The 20,556-nt window shown below is 43.2% G+C and overlaps 1 protein-coding gene across 1 annotated transcript in view; it reads left to right on the forward strand.

Moving 5' to 3' along the window:
* The first annotated feature begins 1,770 nt into the window (after positions 1-1,770).
* SH3GL2 (SH3 domain containing GRB2 like 2, endophilin A1) overlaps positions 1,771-20,556 on the forward strand; it is a 113,504-nt gene continuing 94,718 nt past the window's right edge. The window contains exon 1 of the mRNA XM_064437873.1: positions 1,771-1,974. Within this exon, the coding sequence (XP_064293943.1) occupies positions 1,930-1,974 (45 nt within the window). The 5' untranslated portion in view covers positions 1,771-1,929. The remainder of the gene's footprint in view (positions 1,975-20,556) is intronic.

Raw genomic sequence — 20,556 nt, forward strand, 5'->3', positions numbered from 1 at the left:
GGGCTGATTTATAGCGAGGCAGCATACTAGGAATTTCAATCAACCTGGAGTGGGAGCTGCAGGGGCATAAGACCCTTGAAAATGAGGCCCTGTATCTCCAGCTTATCACCTACAATTTGGTGAATTTGGTGGACTTTCTATGCACACACCGTCTCTTATTTATTCTTTTATTTATATTAATTTTCACATAAAATTTGTAGCAGACAGGAATGTACTTTTTTGAAATAGCCAGCAAATGCCAGATCCTGAAATGTAACCATTCAATTCCAGTTCTTTAGTAACAGAGAAACATATTCTTGGTTTTATACAAATAATTCAATTTCAGACATTAATAATTTTCTTTGGTCTACTTTCTACCTCTTACTGTGTTTGCAGACTACACAGCCCTTTCCCAAATACTTAGGTACAATGGGCATTTCCTGTGAGAAGCAAAATGGCTAGCACAAGAAACTCCCACTTCTTGCCTGGAATCTCCATATGGTCTAATTTTTCATCCTTTAAAATAGTATTAATACTAAAGCGGATGGAAGCATTTCTATGCAGACTTGGGACTAGGCTGGAAAGTGGTGCCTCCTGCTGTGCCCAGGACTAGGCTGTTATAACCTCCCTCTGTACAGTGAGCAGAGGTATGTTCTTGGTTTGTCATTCTTCACGATGAACAACTTTGGTAATACTTCCAAAAGCACTGATGTGAGTCGCGCTCAAGATCCTTTTCCTAATTGCAAGTTGCTTCCGAGAACTGCGTTAAGTCAGTAAAACTCGGTGATCTGGAGGCATTGCTCTGCCTCTGGATGCCCAGGCGGCACGTGGTGTAGGTGCTTCCCCCATACCTTGTAGAGCTGAGGCCACACGTGGGCCTGGAAAGTGTGGCAGCGCAGCTTGGCTAGGTGCACCAAGCCTGTGTGATGCACCACAGCAAGTCCACATGGAGTTTTGAATCAGCTTTAGGTACTTCTGAAAATGCTGCCATAACTAGCTTGACTGTTGTTATGGAATTACAAAGCCAACACAGCATGGCTGCTTTCAGCCAGCTGGTACGAACTTTGTGTGAGTCTGTGTCTCGGTTGTGCTAATTTGCAGCACACATATGCAGGGACTGGTCCAGCCTGCAGAGAAGGATCATTGTATTTGGATGACATTGCTCACGTTGTTTGTGCTTTTGCTGGCAGTGCCTAATAATGGTTAATTACTGTTCTGCTAGCGTTTATAACACTGAACTGCTGAAGTGTGTGACTTTTATCTGGGTTCTAGGGTTTTACCTTCAAGCCAACAGCCACACGAGCAGGTTAGAACGGCCGGGCTTTAGATTTGCTTTTCTACACGTCACTAACATTGTGATAGGAGAAGAAAAAAAGTGCTTGTTGAGGGGTCCCAGTTAGCCAGGGCCCGACCACCACCTGTGGTCCGAGGCCAGCGAGGCCCGAAGGGGCCGGTACGGCTACAAGTCTTTCTGCAGGAAATGTGGACCACGTCGACTCTGCTTCCGCTTTCCTCCCTTTTTCTCGTAACGGCTCCGCCAATTCCTTCCCCTCGGGCCGGTTTCCGTGGGCGCTGTCCTGCGGGGACGGGCGCACCCCTCCGTGCAGGGATGCTGCCGGCGAGCGGAGGTGCGGTGGGGGCGCGTGCGGAGGGGTCCCCCGGCCGGCGGAGGCGCTGCGGCCTCCTGGGGGAACGCCGACACCGCGGGGGGGGTGGGGTCGGGCGGTGGCGAGGGGCGGCCCCGCGCGCCCGGTGGAAGGCGGAGCGTCCTGTCCTGACGTTACGGCTCCCTCGCACCGCCGCCGCCGTCTGACAGCCTCCGCCGCGCGAGCGGGTGCGGACAGCGCGAGCGGCGCAGGCAGGCGTCGTGCCCCGGCTGGGCGGCGGCGGGAGCAGCGCATCGCCCCTCGGCCCCCCTCGCCCCGCTGCGGACCCCGCACCGCCCTCGCCATGTCGGTGGCCGGGCTCAAGAAGCAGTTCCACAAAGCTACCCAGGTACCACCCCCCCCCGCGCCGCTCTCCGCCCGTGCGTGGGGCGCACGCGTGGGTGCATGGTGGCCGGGCTGCGCCCGGGGTGCTTGGCGGTGCGCTGGACTGCGTGGGGCGGTCGGGTGCGCGGGGTTGAGCTGTGTCCGACTGCGTCGTGCGGCCGTGTGCGTGAGTTTGCACGGGTGTGCATGGGCACGCACGCGTGTGCACGGGTGTGTGTTGTGCGTGAGTGTGCGAGGGTTTTCGTTCGTGTGCGCGGGTGCCCAAAGTGAGTGGTTTTGCACCAATCTTGTGCGCGGGTGCCCGCGCTGTGTGAGTGTGCACGGGAGCCCACAATGCACGCGTGTGCGGGGTGCGTGAGTGGCTCCCAGGTTTGCATGAACGCGCAGGAGCGTGTGCGGTGCGTGAATGTGCACGGGTGTGGGTGGGTCTGCACGGCTGACCACGGTTTTGTGTGCGTGCGCGTGTTTCTGTGAGTGCGTGGGCCGCACGGTGCACGCGTGCGTTGTGCCGGGGGTCGCCGTCCGGCCGCATCTCCCCCCGGCCCCGCGCCGCCCCCGGCTCCGGCCGCGCTGCAGCAGGCGGGCAGGGGCTTCTGGGATGCGGGCGCATGTCCTTGGCTGCCCCCACGGAGGGGTTTCGAGGTAGCGGGGGTGTCCGCTGCGGCAGATACCCAGCGTGGGCCTCGAACCTTTACCAAACGCCGTGCACTGTGTTTCCATCGGCGTTTGCTTACCCTGACTTTGTAAATCAGCAATAAACACGACTTTTTTTGTAATCTGGCTTCAGAGTACCGCTGAAATCTGAATAATTGAGGTTTGGTCCTGTTGCCTTAGGCATGGTGTGATATTGCAGGAAGGTCAGGGTGGATGTTTCACCAGTCTTTGAGTTGTTTCGTAATACAAAATCTGTGTGTTACAGTCTGTAAGGTTAAATTTCTGAATCAGGTTCTGACTCAATGTGCTTTGGGAATTGATCTGAACTGCTTTTCATAGAAGTCAGGGGAATTTCTTTGGATTTAGAGATTTGAGACCAAGACCAGTGTAATGTGCCTTTTTTTTTTTTTTTTTTTCTCGCAGCTAAATACAAAATCCCCAGTCATTTCCTACTAATCGTCATTGCAGGCGTCTTCAGGTAGCAGTCTTGGTCACTGTAAGCAGTCTGTAGGTGCAGGCATGCAAGACACAGCAGCCGTTATGGTTTTCAACACCTACGTTTTTCCCTTTCTCATCCATCTCATCTCTTTCATCTCATCTCTTCTTGCACTGTGGGGAAATATTCCTGAAAAAATGATTCCTAATACAGGCATTTGTACAAATTCTGATCCTTAATGCCTTGCATACACCAATACACTTTGTGACTCTGAATTGCAGTGGGATATGTCAAGTTCTGCATGGGCCCATGCAGGCATCGAATGACATTGTGTGTCACTTCTCATACCACATTGTGCTGCATCATTGGTAAAACCAGCTTCACAAGAAACCTGCCATACTCATGACAGATGTGGTAAGGAACAGCTTAGGGTGCCTGAATCCATCCTGCAGCACACATCTGCTGCTGCTGCTTTGTTATTTCTCCCCCTGCTACCTGGAGTTCTATCAGAAGCCTAGGAATCATCATTGCTGTACTGGGTTCTGGTACTGAAAATAAGAATTACAGTGTCTGTCTCAACCATGTTTAAGAAGCAGGCAACCTAAAGTTCACTTTTTAATAATAGAAGCCTCAGTTCTCCATTATCGTAAGCTGCAGCAGCAGAGGTAAACATCTTTTTTGGAGGGAGCATGGTGTGAAAGGTCTATGCATGCTGTTCTGTCCATCAGATGACATGCTTATACTGATTGTGAGTAATACTATCATTTGGAAGGAAAGAAGAGTTTTAGCTGTGAAGTTTCAGGTGCCAGATTTAGCTGCCTGACATCAGATGACCCAGGGATTTTTGGGCTCAGCCTTAACTTTCACAGATTGTTTGTATGCAGGCCACGAAGACACATTAATGTTTGAAAATGACTCACAAGTAGGTTGCAAGACTGATCTGTTTATTGGCTTGTTTTCAGTATGAGAGAGAAATCCAGGACTTAGTCATGCCGACCTTACTCTAGGGAGTAATCCTTCTGGCTAGGGATTAATCCCCAGGTGAAGGATGGATTGACATTGCCAGACATTGCCAGTATGAATGAAGCTTCCGAGATAGAACCAAATAAATTGGAGGTTTTAAAAAATCGAATTATTCTTTTGGTTCTTATTCAGGTAAGAACTTGTGTATGATGTGCTGTCTAATAGAGTCCTAAATCATACCAGGAACAATTTCAAGTCATTTCTCAGGTTGCCATGTCCTTTAACCCAGTTTAACATTGTGCAGCCTTGAAGTCTCTGGTTTAGTTTTCTATCTTGAATGCTATTATACTTGTAACTGTAGTACCCCTTATACACAGAGTTTATGATTATGACTGTACAATATTATTAATGCAAAATACAGTTCCAGTTAGAAGTGGCACAATTTGTGTCTTATAGAAAAGTTTTTCTCATATCCGGAATTCTACTTTCTATAGTGCAACTTAAAAACGTGTGACTTCCATGTCTGGATGGTTTTATACAATGTAAGCATTGTATTTTCATTCATCATTTTTTGACTTGTAAAATGTCAAACTAACTTGCATGAGATATTGCCATTCTGTTTTTTAGTAGAAGACGTGCTGAAGAACTTAATGCCTGTCAAATTCTGTGCACCAACTGCAACAGCAGTGAGTCATTGAAAAGCAGGGGAAACTTTGCTCCTTCTAGAAGGAATAGAGTGTTCACCCCTTTGCCTTTGAGAATAACTTTTAACAGTTTTAGCTCTATGCAGAATCATAAAGTTTAGAGGAAATATTCCAGAGTTTGTAAAAGGAGCATGAGTCTGAAGGTCATGACATCCATGCAGAATTACAAGATGTTAGATTGTCAAGTATGGAGCAGGTTAGAGTATTCATTTACTGCTGTTACCCACAGAGCTCCTCCTAAGAAGGAGAAGTAGCCAAATTTGAATGCTAACTGTGCTGCTGCAAATCTGTCAGACATCCTGGGGCTAAGAAGATTGTTCCAAAGAGTGTTTTCCCAGAAATGGGCAACTAAGTGCTGTGCCACCAAATGGTCCCCTTTTATTTCGGCATGCAAACTCCTCTGCCATTAGTGCTATGTGAGTGTGACTGAGACACTATTACTTCCTACAGGTTTAGCTATGGTTTTAAAACCACCAGAATAATTTTGGGGGATCCAGATTTGACAGTCTGGGGCATTTGAACAGAGCTGTTTTAAAATAGCATGAGCTTTGTTTCCACATGACTGCATTCATTGCATAATATGGCTCTTGTGAGGCACAGTCAAAACTAAGCTTTCAGAAAGTAATAATTTCATAGGGAAAGAAATGAACAAAAATGCTGTGAATGGCCACATCCGAAGTTCCCCTGGGAACCACTGAATAAATGTGACTGACATTTAAATAGCAGTGTGAATGTGGCGATTTGAACAAAACAGGCCTGTAATATGATTTATTTTCTAGCACTGTTTTCTGCTTTTATGGTACAACGTGTTTTAATTTACCCTAATGCCAGGACAGAAGTCACCAGTTTATATAGTTTTGTAGAGAAACAGGTTTATTACTGAAGGAAGCAGCTGAAGAAACAGCTTCCACTCCACTCATAGCTGTCAGTGGCTTGTTACATGCCCTGACTTTTAGGTGGAAAGTACCATGCTCCCCTCTTTAACAAGGCAGCCTGTGAAGTGCACAGTGAGAGACTGACCCTAGCGTGTAATAAGAAGCAAATGAGACTCCTGCCTTGCTATGCCGCTGTGCACATAGCACAAAATCCTGTGGGCTTCATAGGGATTCTGCATTGATTCAGATCTGTCTACATAGGTTCATTTGCAAAAAAAGAGCACATTAGGGTTGAGGCAGAATTTGAAAATGTTGATCATCTGTTTTGAAAGTGTCCTGGAAGAGTGTCTCCTTATTAGCATAACCTGAGTGTGTGCAACACCATAAACTTGTGAGCAGTTCCACTGAAATCAGTGGGAATATGAGTATGATGGAAATTAATCTCCTTGTCAAATGGTTTTTGTATTGTGGTTCATCTAGCTGAGTGTTTTTTTAAATTCCTTGGTCAGAAGTGTGTAAGAGATTTTTCACTGGAATGGGTGAAGCAATCCTCCTTTATATCCAATATGCCTTCTATCCTTGCTAAACTCTCAAACTGCAGCTAACCAATTGTTACCATTCCTTCCATACTGATAGAGAATGTGGTCAGTGATGTGTTGGTATCAGTATTTTCCTAAATCCCCATCAAGCCCCATATTCATAATATGTTCCTGACTCTCCTGCTCTGTTGAGTGGGCATGTGTGTGCTTGCCAGCTAGGCTTTTCCACTGAAAGCACCTCACCTGTCCTATCCAGCTGTGATTGAAGCTGGACTCCCACTGGGTCTGCCTATCTCCTTCCATGTCTCCCCTCAGCCTTACCCACCAAATTATCGTCACTTCCCATGTATGTAAAGGTATGTATGTGAGCTGTGGTCTGGGAAGCTGGGCAATGCTATATTTTTCCTGTGTGTTGCTTATGCTGGACTTAAAGAGCTCCCTCCTCCTGTGGTGTGGAAAATTGTGGGCAGGTGGAGGAAAGAGGAGAGCCTTGCAAGGTGGTGTGGCTCTGAGGATACTGCCCAAACTGGCTGTTAGAAACCTCTGTTCAAGAGCCATGCACCACCGGCAGTCTGTTGGTTTCTGTCAGTGCGGAGTGGTACATTTTGTCATTAAGGAAAGAGAGCAAATTTTTGATCCGGGAGTAAAGACTATTTTTAGAAAAAATATTTACTTAGCTGTGGAAGGGATTATTTCCACAGCAGGTAGGGAAATTCCTTCTGTTTGTGCACTCTAGCTTGATTGCCAGATACTGTATTCACATTTGGCATCATTCCCATATGTTCTTTTATTGATATTACATAATTGAAAGGGTGAAAAATTGACCTTAATGTAAATTGCCCTTTGGTTGTATACTGTGTAGCCCTGCTGAGTTGTTTATGGCTTAAATAGTCTGCTCCAGTTTCTAACCCTGTTGTTACTTCTAGTGGAAAGAACTGCTGCTTTGTGTACAAAAAAGAAAATGGCTTGGTTTTTGGGGAGGATTTCTCAAGCGTCTGTCAATACATTAATCTTTCTACCTGATACATGCAGTTTCCATTTTTATGTATGTATGTATATAAAAAGCTGGAGCACCGATTGACACCCATCTGCAATTTTTGTCCCAGTGATCTGTGGAGGCAAAGAATATCTGTGGAGGCTATACTCAAAACAGCCTCCATCAGATTTTTTGTTTTATATCTTGACTTTCATCTTCACTGGAAGTATTACTCAGCCAGGAAGAACTGGCTACTCTTGGTCATTCTTGCAAAACGGTGTCTTTAAGATATAAATGTGCCCTTGTGACTAGCATACTGATTGACAGCATGCTTCATATAAGTGCTGAAGCAGCAAAACCAGGTTTAACTGCAGCAGATTTTGCAGAGGTTACTGTGCAGAAGATTCTGTAGTTTTACACAGACGTCAAGTGAAAATGTAAGTGATGTGCTGGGGTGGTCTTACATATTTGTTGTGGAGGATGGAGGGTCGAGGATCTTGAATGCTGACTGTCATGACCTAGCAGCATGCCAGTGAAGTCTTTTACTTTTAAAAGCTCAACAGGAGGGAAGGAGTTGTGGCCTTGCTTTGCAGGCCACAAGGAGCTCTTGCCACTCTGAGTATATCTGAAGAGAAACTGTGAATGGACAGAGTTTGGTGGGAAGTGCCCTGATGAAGCAGGCCCCTGGCCCTCTTCTCAGGGAGAGTCTGTGCTACCCTAAGGGGCAGCCAAAGTATTCTTCCAACAACCTTTTCTCCTGGAACTAAAAAGTCTTACTTTATGCTTCTTTTTGGCAACTTCTGTGATTCTACTTCTCATTTTCTTCTCACTTAGTGGTCCCTGCTGGGCAGTAGTGGTGCTGATCCTCTCTTAAATAAATGGAGGTATGCAGAGAAAAGGAAACCGAGCTACAGCATGGTATTATTGTGATTATCTTTGCCACAGCAGAATTACCTAGCTTTCAGTGCTTACCTAATCCTGCACTTAATCTTGGAGACAAAAATCATAGCTTTTTTTTAAACCTGAGGTTATAGCATATGTCACAGGAATCCATAGAAGGGATAGGAATTACAGTAACTTTTTTTTCTTCCTCCTGAAGCAGAGAAAAAAGTTAGAAATTCATATTTACTGTGCTAATGTTTTTCACAAGCTTTTCCTTTATGGAGGCTCTATAGACCTGCATGGGAGAAAGTAAAAAGTAAGAAGTGCCTTTTTGAAGTTCAGCATAATTTCAGTTTGTCTGTGGATGGAAAGCACTGTGCAGACCTGGACAGAATGATTCAGGGATATGTAATTGTAATTGATGTAATACTGATGATGCTCTTGTACCCGTGACAGAGGCCATATCTATATAACTAAATAGTGTTTTACAAAAAATTTCCTATTACGTAGACTGACATTGGGCTGAAGTAGTTGTTGCAACATTGCATGGGTCACACTGAGGGGCAGCAGTTTGCTCTCACCCTCTTTCCCCATGACCATTCCCCCAGCAAAGAAGGGGTGTTATTTGATCCCAGCAAAGGTGCTGCTGAGGCAGCAGCAGTGTAACCTTGCCAGTGGCAGTCTATAACAGTGGCTCGCTGTGATGCCAGAGGGCCTCCTGAAAGAAAAAGAAATTCAACCACTGGTTTGGCTAATGGGACTGTCAGCAGGGAAGGGCTGGTGAAGTGAATCCACATCTACTTCAAAATAGGTAGATGCCACTAGCTGGGTTCATTGTCAGCAAAACAGCAGGTATCGTATTGACATAATATCTGTTGGGTTGTGTTTTGATTACATGTTCCTTGGGTTTGTTGACACTTTGTCAGATGGGGTTACTATACTGAAACCTTTGTAAGCCAAAGTTCTAAAATAGAGAAAGATGTTGGTTTTTCAACCCCTTTTTTCAACTACTCTGATGGCAGAAAAGCACTTCACACTGTTAAGGTATTTACATCCTCCTCTGCTTTCTTCATCTTTTTGTGGATTTCAGTTTGATTTTTTTAATAAAATTGGTTTTTTATTTATCAATTGTTATTTTTTGATTGCCTAAATTCCAGTTTTTACTGGCTGCAAAAGTCTTTAAATTCGAAAACGACTTATCTAAACATATTCAAATAGGGCTTGTTTTTCACCTTTATGTTAAGTAATTTGGTTTGCATTGGGCAGTAACACTGAGGACACCATTTATTTTCCATTTTAAAGTATTCTTGATCACTGGACATCACTTCTGTTCTGCTGCTGTGAGGAAGAGTGTCACCACAACAAAATAGGGTGTTAATAGAGCATGTTCCAAAAGAGATGAAGGTTTGGGTTATTTTGCCTAGAAGGAAGCTTGTTTGTAAAGGGATCTGAGGACAAGATGGCAAGGCATTAGAGATAACCAGTTAGTTAGTATTTTTCTCAACTAATTCACAAGCTGAGTTTGTGTTTCTCTAGGAACGCTATCTTTGGCTTTGAAACAGAGTTAGTTAAACCTGGATCTTGCTCCAGTTGAAGTGAAAGGAGGTTTTAGTATTCAGGAGCAGGTCCTAATTGAGTTTTCTGTTGGTTGCTTCATCACATTTCTTGCATTGGCCTGGAACAGATAGAATTTGATTTTACTTTCTATTGTTATGAAAGGAAATAAGAACTTTCAAAACAGAGCTTAAAACTGTTCCCTGGGTCCCAGTTTCTCTTTTTAATTCGCACTTTTCAAATCCCCGTCAGACATTCCTCCATGTAGACTGAGAACCCATCGAGACACACACACACGAACTCATGCCAGTCGACTCCAAATCCTGGCTTTCGTGGGGTTTGCTGCAACCCATAAAACCAAACTTGCATTTAAGACACACTCGTGCAAAAATTTAGCTGGGAACTTCAAGGTGTATTTTGTCCTGGTTTCTTGGTCTCGTTTTGGGTTTTGATTTTTTTTGTTTTCTCTCTCACTGGAAATCAAAAGCTTGTTTTGGAATTGGACCTGCCTTTGCTGCACTTCTCCTCTGGGCTGGATAACACTGAAGCTCTTTGCTTTTCTACTTGGATAGTGTTCTCTTGTTGATCTGTTGGTTTTTCTTATCCCGTGTAGCAGACATTTTTTTTCTGTTTGAGGGGAGGTAAACAAACGACAACGAAAAAACTTACCTCGTGCTGAGGCACGAGGAAGGTTCAGCAACGTGCAGATATTTTTAGGAACCAAAACAACTGAATGTGGAAATGTGCCTTGACTTGCACAATAACCACATGTATGCATGGTTTAGGTTCCATGTTCCAAGGAACCTTCCACTAGCATTAACGAGTGGAAGTGTGTCTCTCAGGAAGGATGGCTGGATCTTCTGGTACCTCTAGTATTTATGATCTAAATTTGGTGTTTAAAATATGACCATGTTGCTCTGAGGCTGTTGGGGAAATCTTCCTTTTCCACAGAAGTGCTGAAAAACATCTTGCCATGTATGAGGCAAATCTGCCACAGTCATAATATGTATAATATGTGTGCCATACATTTGGCTTCTCTCTAAGTATAGACAAGTAAAATGTGAGTTTCTGGAGGAGAGGAAGACTTAATTGCTGAAAGCAGAGGCAAGCTTAGATAAATAATGTAGATCTTAAACTTTTTATGCAGAAGGATGTATTTTGCTCTGTCGGTTTTGTCTGGTTCATTTCACCTAGGTAAACTGCTACAAAACAGTCACATGGCATCAAATGGTAAACTTTGCATGGTGAGAATGGGATTATCTTACTAAGGTAGGAGACACAAATACTTGATAACAAAAGATAAATAACTTTTTTCTTTGTTTTCTTTGTTTTCTTTGTTTTCTTTGTTTTCTTTGTTTTGCAACGTTGTAATTAAAAATAATTTAAGTCAGGGTGATTTGGGACCTGAGATTTTTACAGATGTCACATCCCTTCTCAAAGGTCTGGACTAGCATGTTTTGGAATGGGCTGTAGCTCTTGAAATAGACCGTAGAGCTTTTGGTGTTCTCTGGAGAATATTCTCGTTTTTATTTAACTGTAAACATGGGTGGGAATAAGATGCCTGAAAGGAAGATGAATGAGGATGAAAGAGTGGGCAGGTCCTCAACAGGAATCCTTGAAAACTGAGCAGAGGCAAATTCCGTGTTCAGGTATGTATGGATAAATCTGACTAGGGGCAGAAGAAATGGCAGGCATTAGTGAATAAAGCCAGCACTTGTTATTTCTTGCTTCATTAGTCTACTATATCCAGGATATAGTGACTGGGAAAGCCAACATGGCTTCACTAAAGGCAGATCATGCTTGACAAACCTGGTGGCCTTCTATGACAAAGTGACTTGCCTGGTTGACATGGGGCAGGCAGTGGACATTGTCTACCTGGGCTTCTCCAAGGCCTTTGATACGGTCCTCCACGTTTTCCTCCTGGAGAAATTAATGTGTTTCGGTGTAGACAAGTGGTGTGTGCAGTGGGTGGGGAATTGGCTGACAGGCTGCACCCAAAGGGTGGTGGTAAATAGCTCCTTTTCCAAGTGGCAACCTGTCACTAGTGGAGTCCCCCAGGGATTGATATTGGGCTCAGTGTTATTCAATATCTTTATAAGTGATCTGGACAACGGCATCAAGTGTAGCCTGATGAAGTTTGCTGATGGCACCAAACTGAGTGGGGAAGTAGACACTCCAGAAGGGAGAGCTGCTCTGCAGGGAGATCTGGATAGGCTGGAGAGTGGGCCAGCAAGAACCTTATGAAGTTCAACAAGAAGAAGTTTAAGGTCATGCACCTGGGAAAACACAATCTGGGAGTGCAGCACAGACTGGGATCCACCTGGCTGGAGAGCAGCTCTGTGGAAAGGGACCTCGGGGTCCTGGTGGTCAGAAAGCTCAACATGAGCGAACAGTGTGTTGCTGCGGCCAAGAAGGCCAACAGGATGCTGGGTTGCATCAGAAAGGGCATCACAAGCAGAGATAGAGAAGTCATCATCCCACTCTACTCAGCGCTTGTCAGGCCACACCTGGAGTACTATGTACAGTTCTGGTTCCCGCTATACAAAAAGAATGTGGACAGGCTGGAAGGGGTCCAGAGAAGGGCCACAAAGATGATCAAAGGACTGGGAAGCTGCCATACGAGGATAGGCCTGGAGAGCTGGGTTTGTTCAGCCTTGAGAAAAGGAGGCTTAGAGGGGATCTCATCACCATGTACCAGTACGTAAAGGGTAGCTACAAAGGAGATGGAGACTCCCTTTTTACAAGTAGTCCCATGGAGAGGACAAGGGGGAATGGACACAGTTTGCTCTTGGGGAGATTCTGATTGGACACAAGAGGAAAATTTTTCACAGTGAGGACAGTCAGTAATCTCCCCAGGGAAGTGGTTGACTCGGCCATGTTGGACACCTTCAAGAGTTGTCTGGACAGGGTGCTGGGCCATCTTGTCTAGACTGTGCTTTTCCTAGAAAGGTTGGACTAGATCCCTGAGGTCCCTTCCAACCTGTGAGTCTGTGATTCTGTGATTCTCGGTTCCTGATCTGTACACTGTGAGAGCGTGTGTTGTTGCAGTCGAGGAGAAAGGACAACCAGTGTTCCCAAATACAAACAGCCTAAATAACTCCAGTGGGTTAAAGAGGTCAGCATGGATTTAATGGTGTCTGCCAGTACACGTGGAATCAAATGTGACTAAGGAGGGGAAAAGCCAACATTGTTTCTAAGATGATGACCCCATCTGTCACAGATTTCCTGTCTCATGGGAAGAAAGAATAAGGGAAAGGAAATACTCCTCTGCTGTTCTGATTTGGGGAGTGTCTTTTAAATAAAAACTGCTGGACAGTCACTGGAAGATAAGCTCTCCATGACTTAGTGTTGTGGTTTAGCCCCAGTCAGCAACCAAGCACCATGCAGCCACTCACTCACTCCCCTGTGGTGGGATGGGGGAGAGAATTGGAAGACTAAAAGTGAGGAAACTCATGGGTTAAGATAAAGAGAGTTTAATAGGTAAAGCAAAAGCTGCCTGCGGAAGCAAAGCAAAACAAGGAATTCGTTCACTACTTCCCATGGGCAGGCAGGTGTTCAGCCATCTCCAGGAAAGCAGAGCTCCATCAAGCATTATGGTTACTTGGGAAGGCAAATGCCATGACTACAAACATCACACACACACCCCCCTCCCCTGCCTTCCTTCTTTCCCCAGCTTTATATACTGACCATGATGTCATATGGTATGGAATATCCCTTTGGTCACTTGGGGTCAGCTGTCCTGTCTGTGTCCCCTCCCTTCCTGGCTTCTTATGTACCTGGCAGAGCATGGGAAGCTGAAAAAGTTCTTGACTAGTATAAGCACTACTTTGCAACAACTAAAACATCTCAGCATTATCACCACTGTTTCCAGCACAAATCCAAAACATAGCTCTATACTAGCTACTATGAAAAAAATTAACTTTATCCCAGCTGAAACCAGGACACTCAGGTGCTTGTTGCTTCCCCTTGGAAGAGTTTGCTGTCCTCAGCAGGCTGGCAGAGTCATTATATTCTGCACATGGAAAGTTTCCGCAGCACTGACTGCCAAGTGTTCTGCTAGGTTTTCATCAGCAAAGTGGGTGCTTCAAATCATTGACTCATTCAGAGAGTTCAGTGAAGTTTAAAGCTGTCCTGGGCAAAAGCTGGGCTCTGTGTTAGCATGTTCCTGGGGCTTTCTGCAATGCCATGACCTCTGTGCTGGGACCTGAGGTGCTATCTGTGACTGAAAGTACCTGGCTAGGTTGCAAAGGCAAAATGAAGTAACAGATTTACTAGCCATACAGATAGGTGGCTTTTCATGTTTAAAGGCAAGACTGGCCCACTTTGTCTTGCTTCTCCGTAACCCTGATGTAGGAGGATGACTGTTACTTTAATGTGAGAAAGCATTCGTGCAGACTCTAAGGTAAGAGTTGCAATATATCTTTAGAAAAGGAGCTATCCTGCTATGCTAAGCACTGAGCAGTACAGAATTGACTATATTATATATCCTGTTTCCCTACAGCACTATTAATCTCTGGACATATGTGTGTTTGTGGCGCTTATGGTATAGAAAGCCTCAGCTCCAGGAGCTGTGGTTTTGGCTGTTGTGTTTCTCAATGTACAATCATGGTCATTCTTGATCCTGGATGTACTGACCAAGAAAACAGCCGAACATGCTTGGGTTGAGTTTCTGACTGGGGCCTACTGGTACCACTGCAGAATTCAGTTTAATAATAAAATAAGTTCCTGAGACAAATTGGTATGTGGATGTACTTATATATGAAAATATATCTATGAAAAAAAATATGGAAATATCTGCCAAACCATAGGAGAAAATTGTGATGTCCAAGGGCTGGCCTTACTGTCATTTGTTGCTGTAATTTTGGCTCTGGTAGGGTAATTGCTGATCTACTCCTCTCATCTTGAGAAAAAGACAGTTTCCCAAATCATACATTAAAATCAGGTATATGGGATTTCTAGCAACTTTTATAAAACACAGGCAGTCTTCCCGAGCAGATTTGGAAGGCTCCCTAGAGACATGCAGACGTGGTGCTGTTATATCTTGTTCACTTGCATTCTGTGAATGACTTTTTCTCTCTCTTCTTGCACAGCACATTGGAGCAAGAGAGATTTGAAAATGTAATAAATCAGCAATAAAACAGACAATTCTAGTTCCATATTTTTCTCATTTGTGCTTGCAGATTAGCTATATTTGTGTCCAGGGAAACTTCTTCATCTACACGAACTTAAACAGATTCACTGCTGTAGCCTTTTTTTTTTTCCTTCTGATTTCCTCCTGATATTTCTTTCAAACCTTTGTAAAATACTCATAATTGTATTTCCCTTAAATGCTATATTAATTTTCTTGCAATAAAAATTAAATTTTGGGAGGTAAATGAAGCAGCTGGGGGAGGAGCTGTGCATATCAAATGAAATTTTTGTTAAAGAATGAAGACCAGATCAAGAGTATGAGTAACAACCCTGTGGATGGCTAAGCCAGGGGCAAAACCTGCTTGAACCTTAGGGCATTTGAGAGAATGTGAAGGAGCAGGTAGCAGAGAGCAGGCAGGAGGGAAGAGTGGGACCATGCATTAACTTTGCATGCAGTGTTTTTGGAACTTTGTTAGCACCATACCAAAGTCATAACAGAAGAGCATGTGAGGAAGATTATGACTCTTATTTGTTGTGTTTTTTTTTTTTTCTATTCTCTAATGCAATGTCATGCAAGTAGTCATGGTAGGGCAGCACAGTGTGGCTGTATCACTGTCAGAAGTCAGTAGCTGTTTGGGATGTCCATTTTTTGGCTTAAAGTCTCTGTTGTTGCCCTTGAGAGTGATTGGATTTGTGGTTATAGGTTTAAGATGTGCGATATTGAAACTTAGTGGCGTGAATAAGCACAGGTGAGCTAATGCCAGCTTGTTACTTAGTGTTCCTAGGTGAGATCTGAGAATGCTTTGAAGTGTTGTTGCCCTATTTTAGCTTGCATGGGGCTTGCCTTGGAGGTTACCTTCTGTACATTGAAGAGGGAAGTAGTAGCCAATGTGGCTGCCCTATGCTAAGCCGTGGGGAAGCCTTGAGGGAAAGATATAGCAACTCAGTCCTATCCAGTCATAGATAAACCTACCTTCCTGACAAAAAAGCCTAGGGATGAGTGGGAGGGGGGAAAAGAAAAAGAAAAAAAGAAACCAAAGCATAGTTACAGCAACTTTGTCTCCTGCCACAACCCTCCTCAGCCTGTGTCAACAGGGAAAATCCTGCAGTGTACTGTTCTGCAATAATTTCTCTTCCCACATCTCTGCTGCAATTGACCAGGAGGGAGGAAAAAGTGACTTTTGCCTCTTTTTCTGTGCCATCCTTTGACATCTGAGGAATTTCGGCAGGATTTGTGGACCTTGTTTCCTCTGCACCATCTCAATGTCACCTCGGAGCTGGGACTTGAGCAATTAATTCAGTGTGACTATGATTGTGACTCCTTGGCTCTACTGAAATAATGTGCTTGTTTTGCAGGCTGGAAAGGTTGGGGTTTGTTCTGATACCTTATTTATTCGTAAACAGCGGGTGCTGTCATTAAGAACTGCTCTAAATTACAAAACAACATAGAATGGCTCTTAATTCTTAAACATACTATTTAAAAGGTAGATAAATCAGCTCACAAAAGTAGAAAGTGTTCCTGAAATATCAAACGTCATGCAAGCAAGCAATCAATAACCAAGACTTTCAAAAATTTTTGCAGAATTTTGTCTCCTGCTGACACTTGTTGCAAATGAGCAATGGAGTTAACCTGGTTGTTTGTAGGAGACATTCACTAATGTATGTGCTATATGCCTTTATTCAGCAATAAGAAAGCATTCAGCAAACTAAACCCTGCTAGTTTGGGATATTTTACTTATTTATTTTAAGTGTTCAGAGGTCATTTTTAACAAAGGTTTTTTTTTAAATCAAGTATTTTTGCAGCATATAATCGCAAATATTAAGTAAACATTACAGAATCAAGATATTTTAAAAAGTAATAATGCTGTCTCCTTTTTCTTCTTTCTGAATTTTCTTGACTTCAGGGTTTAAATTATCCGTTCTTTTAAGGGTAAAAGCTAATGCTTTCTTATAACCATATGTTTATAAGACATAAGAGTTTTGAGAGGAAAACAACACACAGGATAGAAATGACAGCCATTGCAAAGACCTGGCAGTAATTCCTCTGAGTCATTTTGTCTCCTTACAACTTACCTCCTTTGGCATCTATTCCAGTTTGAAATGTGTGCCAGACCTTTGACAGGTACATGGTTGTGTCCCTCCCTCTTGCTTTCTTTGAGATTGAGTGATGTAGCAGCTGACCTGAACTTCTGAGGCTATGTGTATGTTGGAATGTCATACAGTGCAAAAGGCATGGGTCTGTGGAACGAAAAAATTGGTGCAGAGGACACAGTTCCCCCAGTGGAGGTTTATGTTTTATTTATAGTTTGATTTTGGACTAACTCTCATCTGGTCCTGTGGACTCATTGCCTGCTAGTGGTTGAGGCATATCAAGGGAACTATTGGAGATAAATTTCTGCTTCAGCTTCATTTAAAAGGAATCTGGTTCACATGCTACATACTGCTCTGCAAGAAAAATCATAGTGGAGTAAGTGGGGATCACTATGAGATTTATTTTAAAAAGTTAACTCCTGATCTGCACTGAAGTGCTAAAATACCTGTAATCTGGAAAAGGTACTTGGTAGTTGCTAAGTATTTATCTTTTCAATTTATTTGCACTACTTAAAGTACTTTCACAAGCCAAATGCTTGTGAAAGCTGCAGGAAATAATCCAAGTCCAGGAGGGCTTCTCTGTGTCATATGAATATTTCAAGTCTTGTTTTCACACAGCTGTGAAAAGCTCTCTGTTCAGCGGGTAGGTTGACTTGAGTTTTAAGTTTAGTAAATTGCTTGGCTACTACTAACTTCCTTTGCAAGCAAAGGTGCAGGTAGATAAAAGAAGAAAAGTAACATCATCCACAGGGAAGAGAAATAGTATAGATTTATGGACAGAGAGGGCTGTATTTTAAGAAACGGTGTAATAGTGAACAGATGTGGCACGGCAGGTAGCTTTGCTTTCAGCACCTCTTAAAGAACTAGGTTCTATCTTCTGAGGCACAGACCTACATGGGGACTGCTACAGAGCCATGAAATACTAAGAAGCCATTGGCTTTGAAAAAGCAGCATGCCTTACTGTGACACTGCTGCCTTGCCATTGAGGAGTATCATTCATCTTCAGCAAATCTGAGGTACTGAGTGAGGCACTGATTGTTTGTGTCTCCAAGGTCTGGACCATGCAAACCCAGGAGGCTGGTGAGGAACCACTTCTGTGCTCTGTTTTGAGCTCTGATATCTACCTTAGTTGGCCTAAGAAATAAAGGATCCTTAACCACTCCTTTTCTGTCCACCCAGGTAAAAGCTGGGCAGTAGTCATTCCTAGTAACTAAGGGATGCCCACTGGCAGCGCAAGCTTTGCTGTGAATTCCCCTCCATTTTACATCACTTGTCTCACCAATATGGCAAAGCTGTGACGCTGAAAAACCACCTGCAAACTAGTGAGGAAACTCTTGTGAATTCTTGATCTCTTGGTATGCCAAGAAGGATGGCTATTGTAAATGTGGCCCTGAGGGCAAATGTCTATTTATCCTAGTTTTTATTGCTGTTACCTATGTCTTTGTTTATCACTGATGGGAGCCATTGCTCTCATGCAACCAGAGCCCAGTGAGTAGAGTGGAGTACACTCTTGCCTTATACTGGTCTTGCTGCAGAGGTGCGCTGTGTAGTTCCTGACTTGCTAAATTGCCCAAGTGTGCAGGGTTGGTGACTAATAGTACTGCCATACCTATCTCTTGTCAGTGATAGTGTCAGTAATATGTTGTTATATAACTACGCTTTTCAGCTGGAGATAGAGCTACTATTTCTCCATGAGATACCAGCTGAAATTTTGCCATTGATCAAGTATTCAGTAGTGCTGGAAGACCTGATGGATTTATTCCACACTCAATAGGCAAAGCATTTTGTAGGAACATCTTAGGTGAGTATAGGAAGTCCCTGGACTCTGCATCCCTCTGAAGAATCAAAAGCATGACGCCTTCTGGCCTCTGGAGGCTTAATCTTTCAAGATACTTCCAGTCAAGCAAGCACTTCATCACAGCCACATGGCAAGAATTTTAACTACCTTCCTATCCTTCATTTGCACTGCAGATAATTTGTTGTGTGTGGTAGGAGAAAGATGGGGTCATCCTCTACATTTATATTATTTTTAAGTCCTTATATTTAATTTCTTTGTAGAGTTGAAGATTTAGATTAAGAGAGATTATTTGGAGAGGTAAATTTTCTGCATTAAGAATGATTTAATCATAATTAATAATATTTTTAAAATTTGGGCTACACTTTCCCAAAGTTCTCACAAAAGCTTGACAAGTTGTAATTAGCACTGCTTTCATGAATAATACTTCAATCAACTGAGCAATTTACAGTTTTGTGAATATATGTGGTTAGAACAATTCTGTTTTCAAACAGATTGGTGTAGCTCCTATTTAATCATAGGTTTGCTCAAGATGTGGAGGTTAAAGGCTTTTCCACAGGGATGCTCCCTGATTTTGCTTTTTTGTGTGGACTTTCTTGACTTGCTAGACATCTAAGTGGAGCAGACTTGGCCCTGAGATGTACGAATATGACTTTCAGATTTAAAAACAGAGAAAAAGAGCCCTTTATGGTGTCTTTTATTTTATCCATGCAAAAGCTATGTGTCAGCTAGTATGTAAAAGTGTGGTCTTGGTGAAAGACTGGGAGATGCCCTGGAGCACCCCTAGGTGTGTCTGTCAGCTTCGGGGCTTGGAGAAACCCTGGGTAGTCAGGCTGTTTACAGTATTTGCTACAATGAAAGGAAGAAGTTATTCCTTGGTATGTAACCTTTTGTGCCTATCTTGCCGTGTACTATCAGGAGGCCTATGACACTCACAGAAATGAAGTTGCAGGAAGACTATGGGATATTTCTTCTACGCCTATGCTGGCCATAGCAGTTCAAATGCAGAAGTCCTATTGCTAGTATGTAAGTGAAGCAGTGCCAATCTGCAATTTTAACCATTGTACCTACCCAGAAGTATATTGTTCCTGATCCTGGAACTGGAGTTGTGGATTTTGAAAGGTTTGAAAGACCACTGGTGAGAGAGCAATTTGAACTAGCTTAGTGTTGTTTGTTTTGACTATGCAATTTTTGGGACCATTTTCTTTTTTCATCATCAATTGCTTTAAGAATTTGAAGAAGGTAAAATGATTTTTAATGTCAGAACTTCCTCTAATGCATGCAAGGTCTGAATGGTACCCTACAAATAATTTTGAGAACAAAAAAAGAGATTAAATTCAGGAGAAAAAAAAAAATTACTTTTTCTTCTTTTTTAACCCACCATCAGCATTTAATACTGCAGAAGAAGCTAAAGGAAAAAAAAATTTAAAAACCAAATAACAGCTTGCTGCATGGCCCCAAAAGGACAAAAAAGACACTCCTCTTGACAATTCCCTGAATAGGGTTAGAGCCATGCTATTGTTCTTGATCCATTACCTTTCATGGCTGTGCTCCTTAGAGACAGATTTTATTAAGTTTTAATTAGGTTGCTTTTGTGTTTTCATTGAGACATGAGAATAGAATGGTATGGTCATGTCAATGAAATATATAGGTAGCTAATATTTTCCGTGGATCAGTTAGATATCTTGTGTTTGGTTTAGCCTGTATTTGCTATTGATGATACTGACTCTCAGAGCTCAGCAAGCATTGAAGCCTCAATATATTGGTGGGTGGGGTGAAGAAACCATTAACAATGCTGTAGTTCCTTTTCCCTATGTGATGGGGCACTTGTATCCCTTTAATAAAATGATAGAGCATATAGGAGTAACTGCAGCAAATACACTACTTTACTATATATCTCATTGTATGTCTTGCTGATTCTGTAGTGTTGTTGTGGTCTCTGCAGTCTTGCTTGGCCAGGGCCTGTGGATAGCACATTTTAAAGGCT

The sequence above is a fragment of the Phalacrocorax carbo genome, chromosome Z, assembly GCF_963921805.1.
Source record: "Phalacrocorax carbo chromosome Z, bPhaCar2.1, whole genome shotgun sequence".
Lineage (NCBI taxonomy): Eukaryota > Metazoa > Chordata > Aves > Suliformes > Phalacrocoracidae > Phalacrocorax > Phalacrocorax carbo.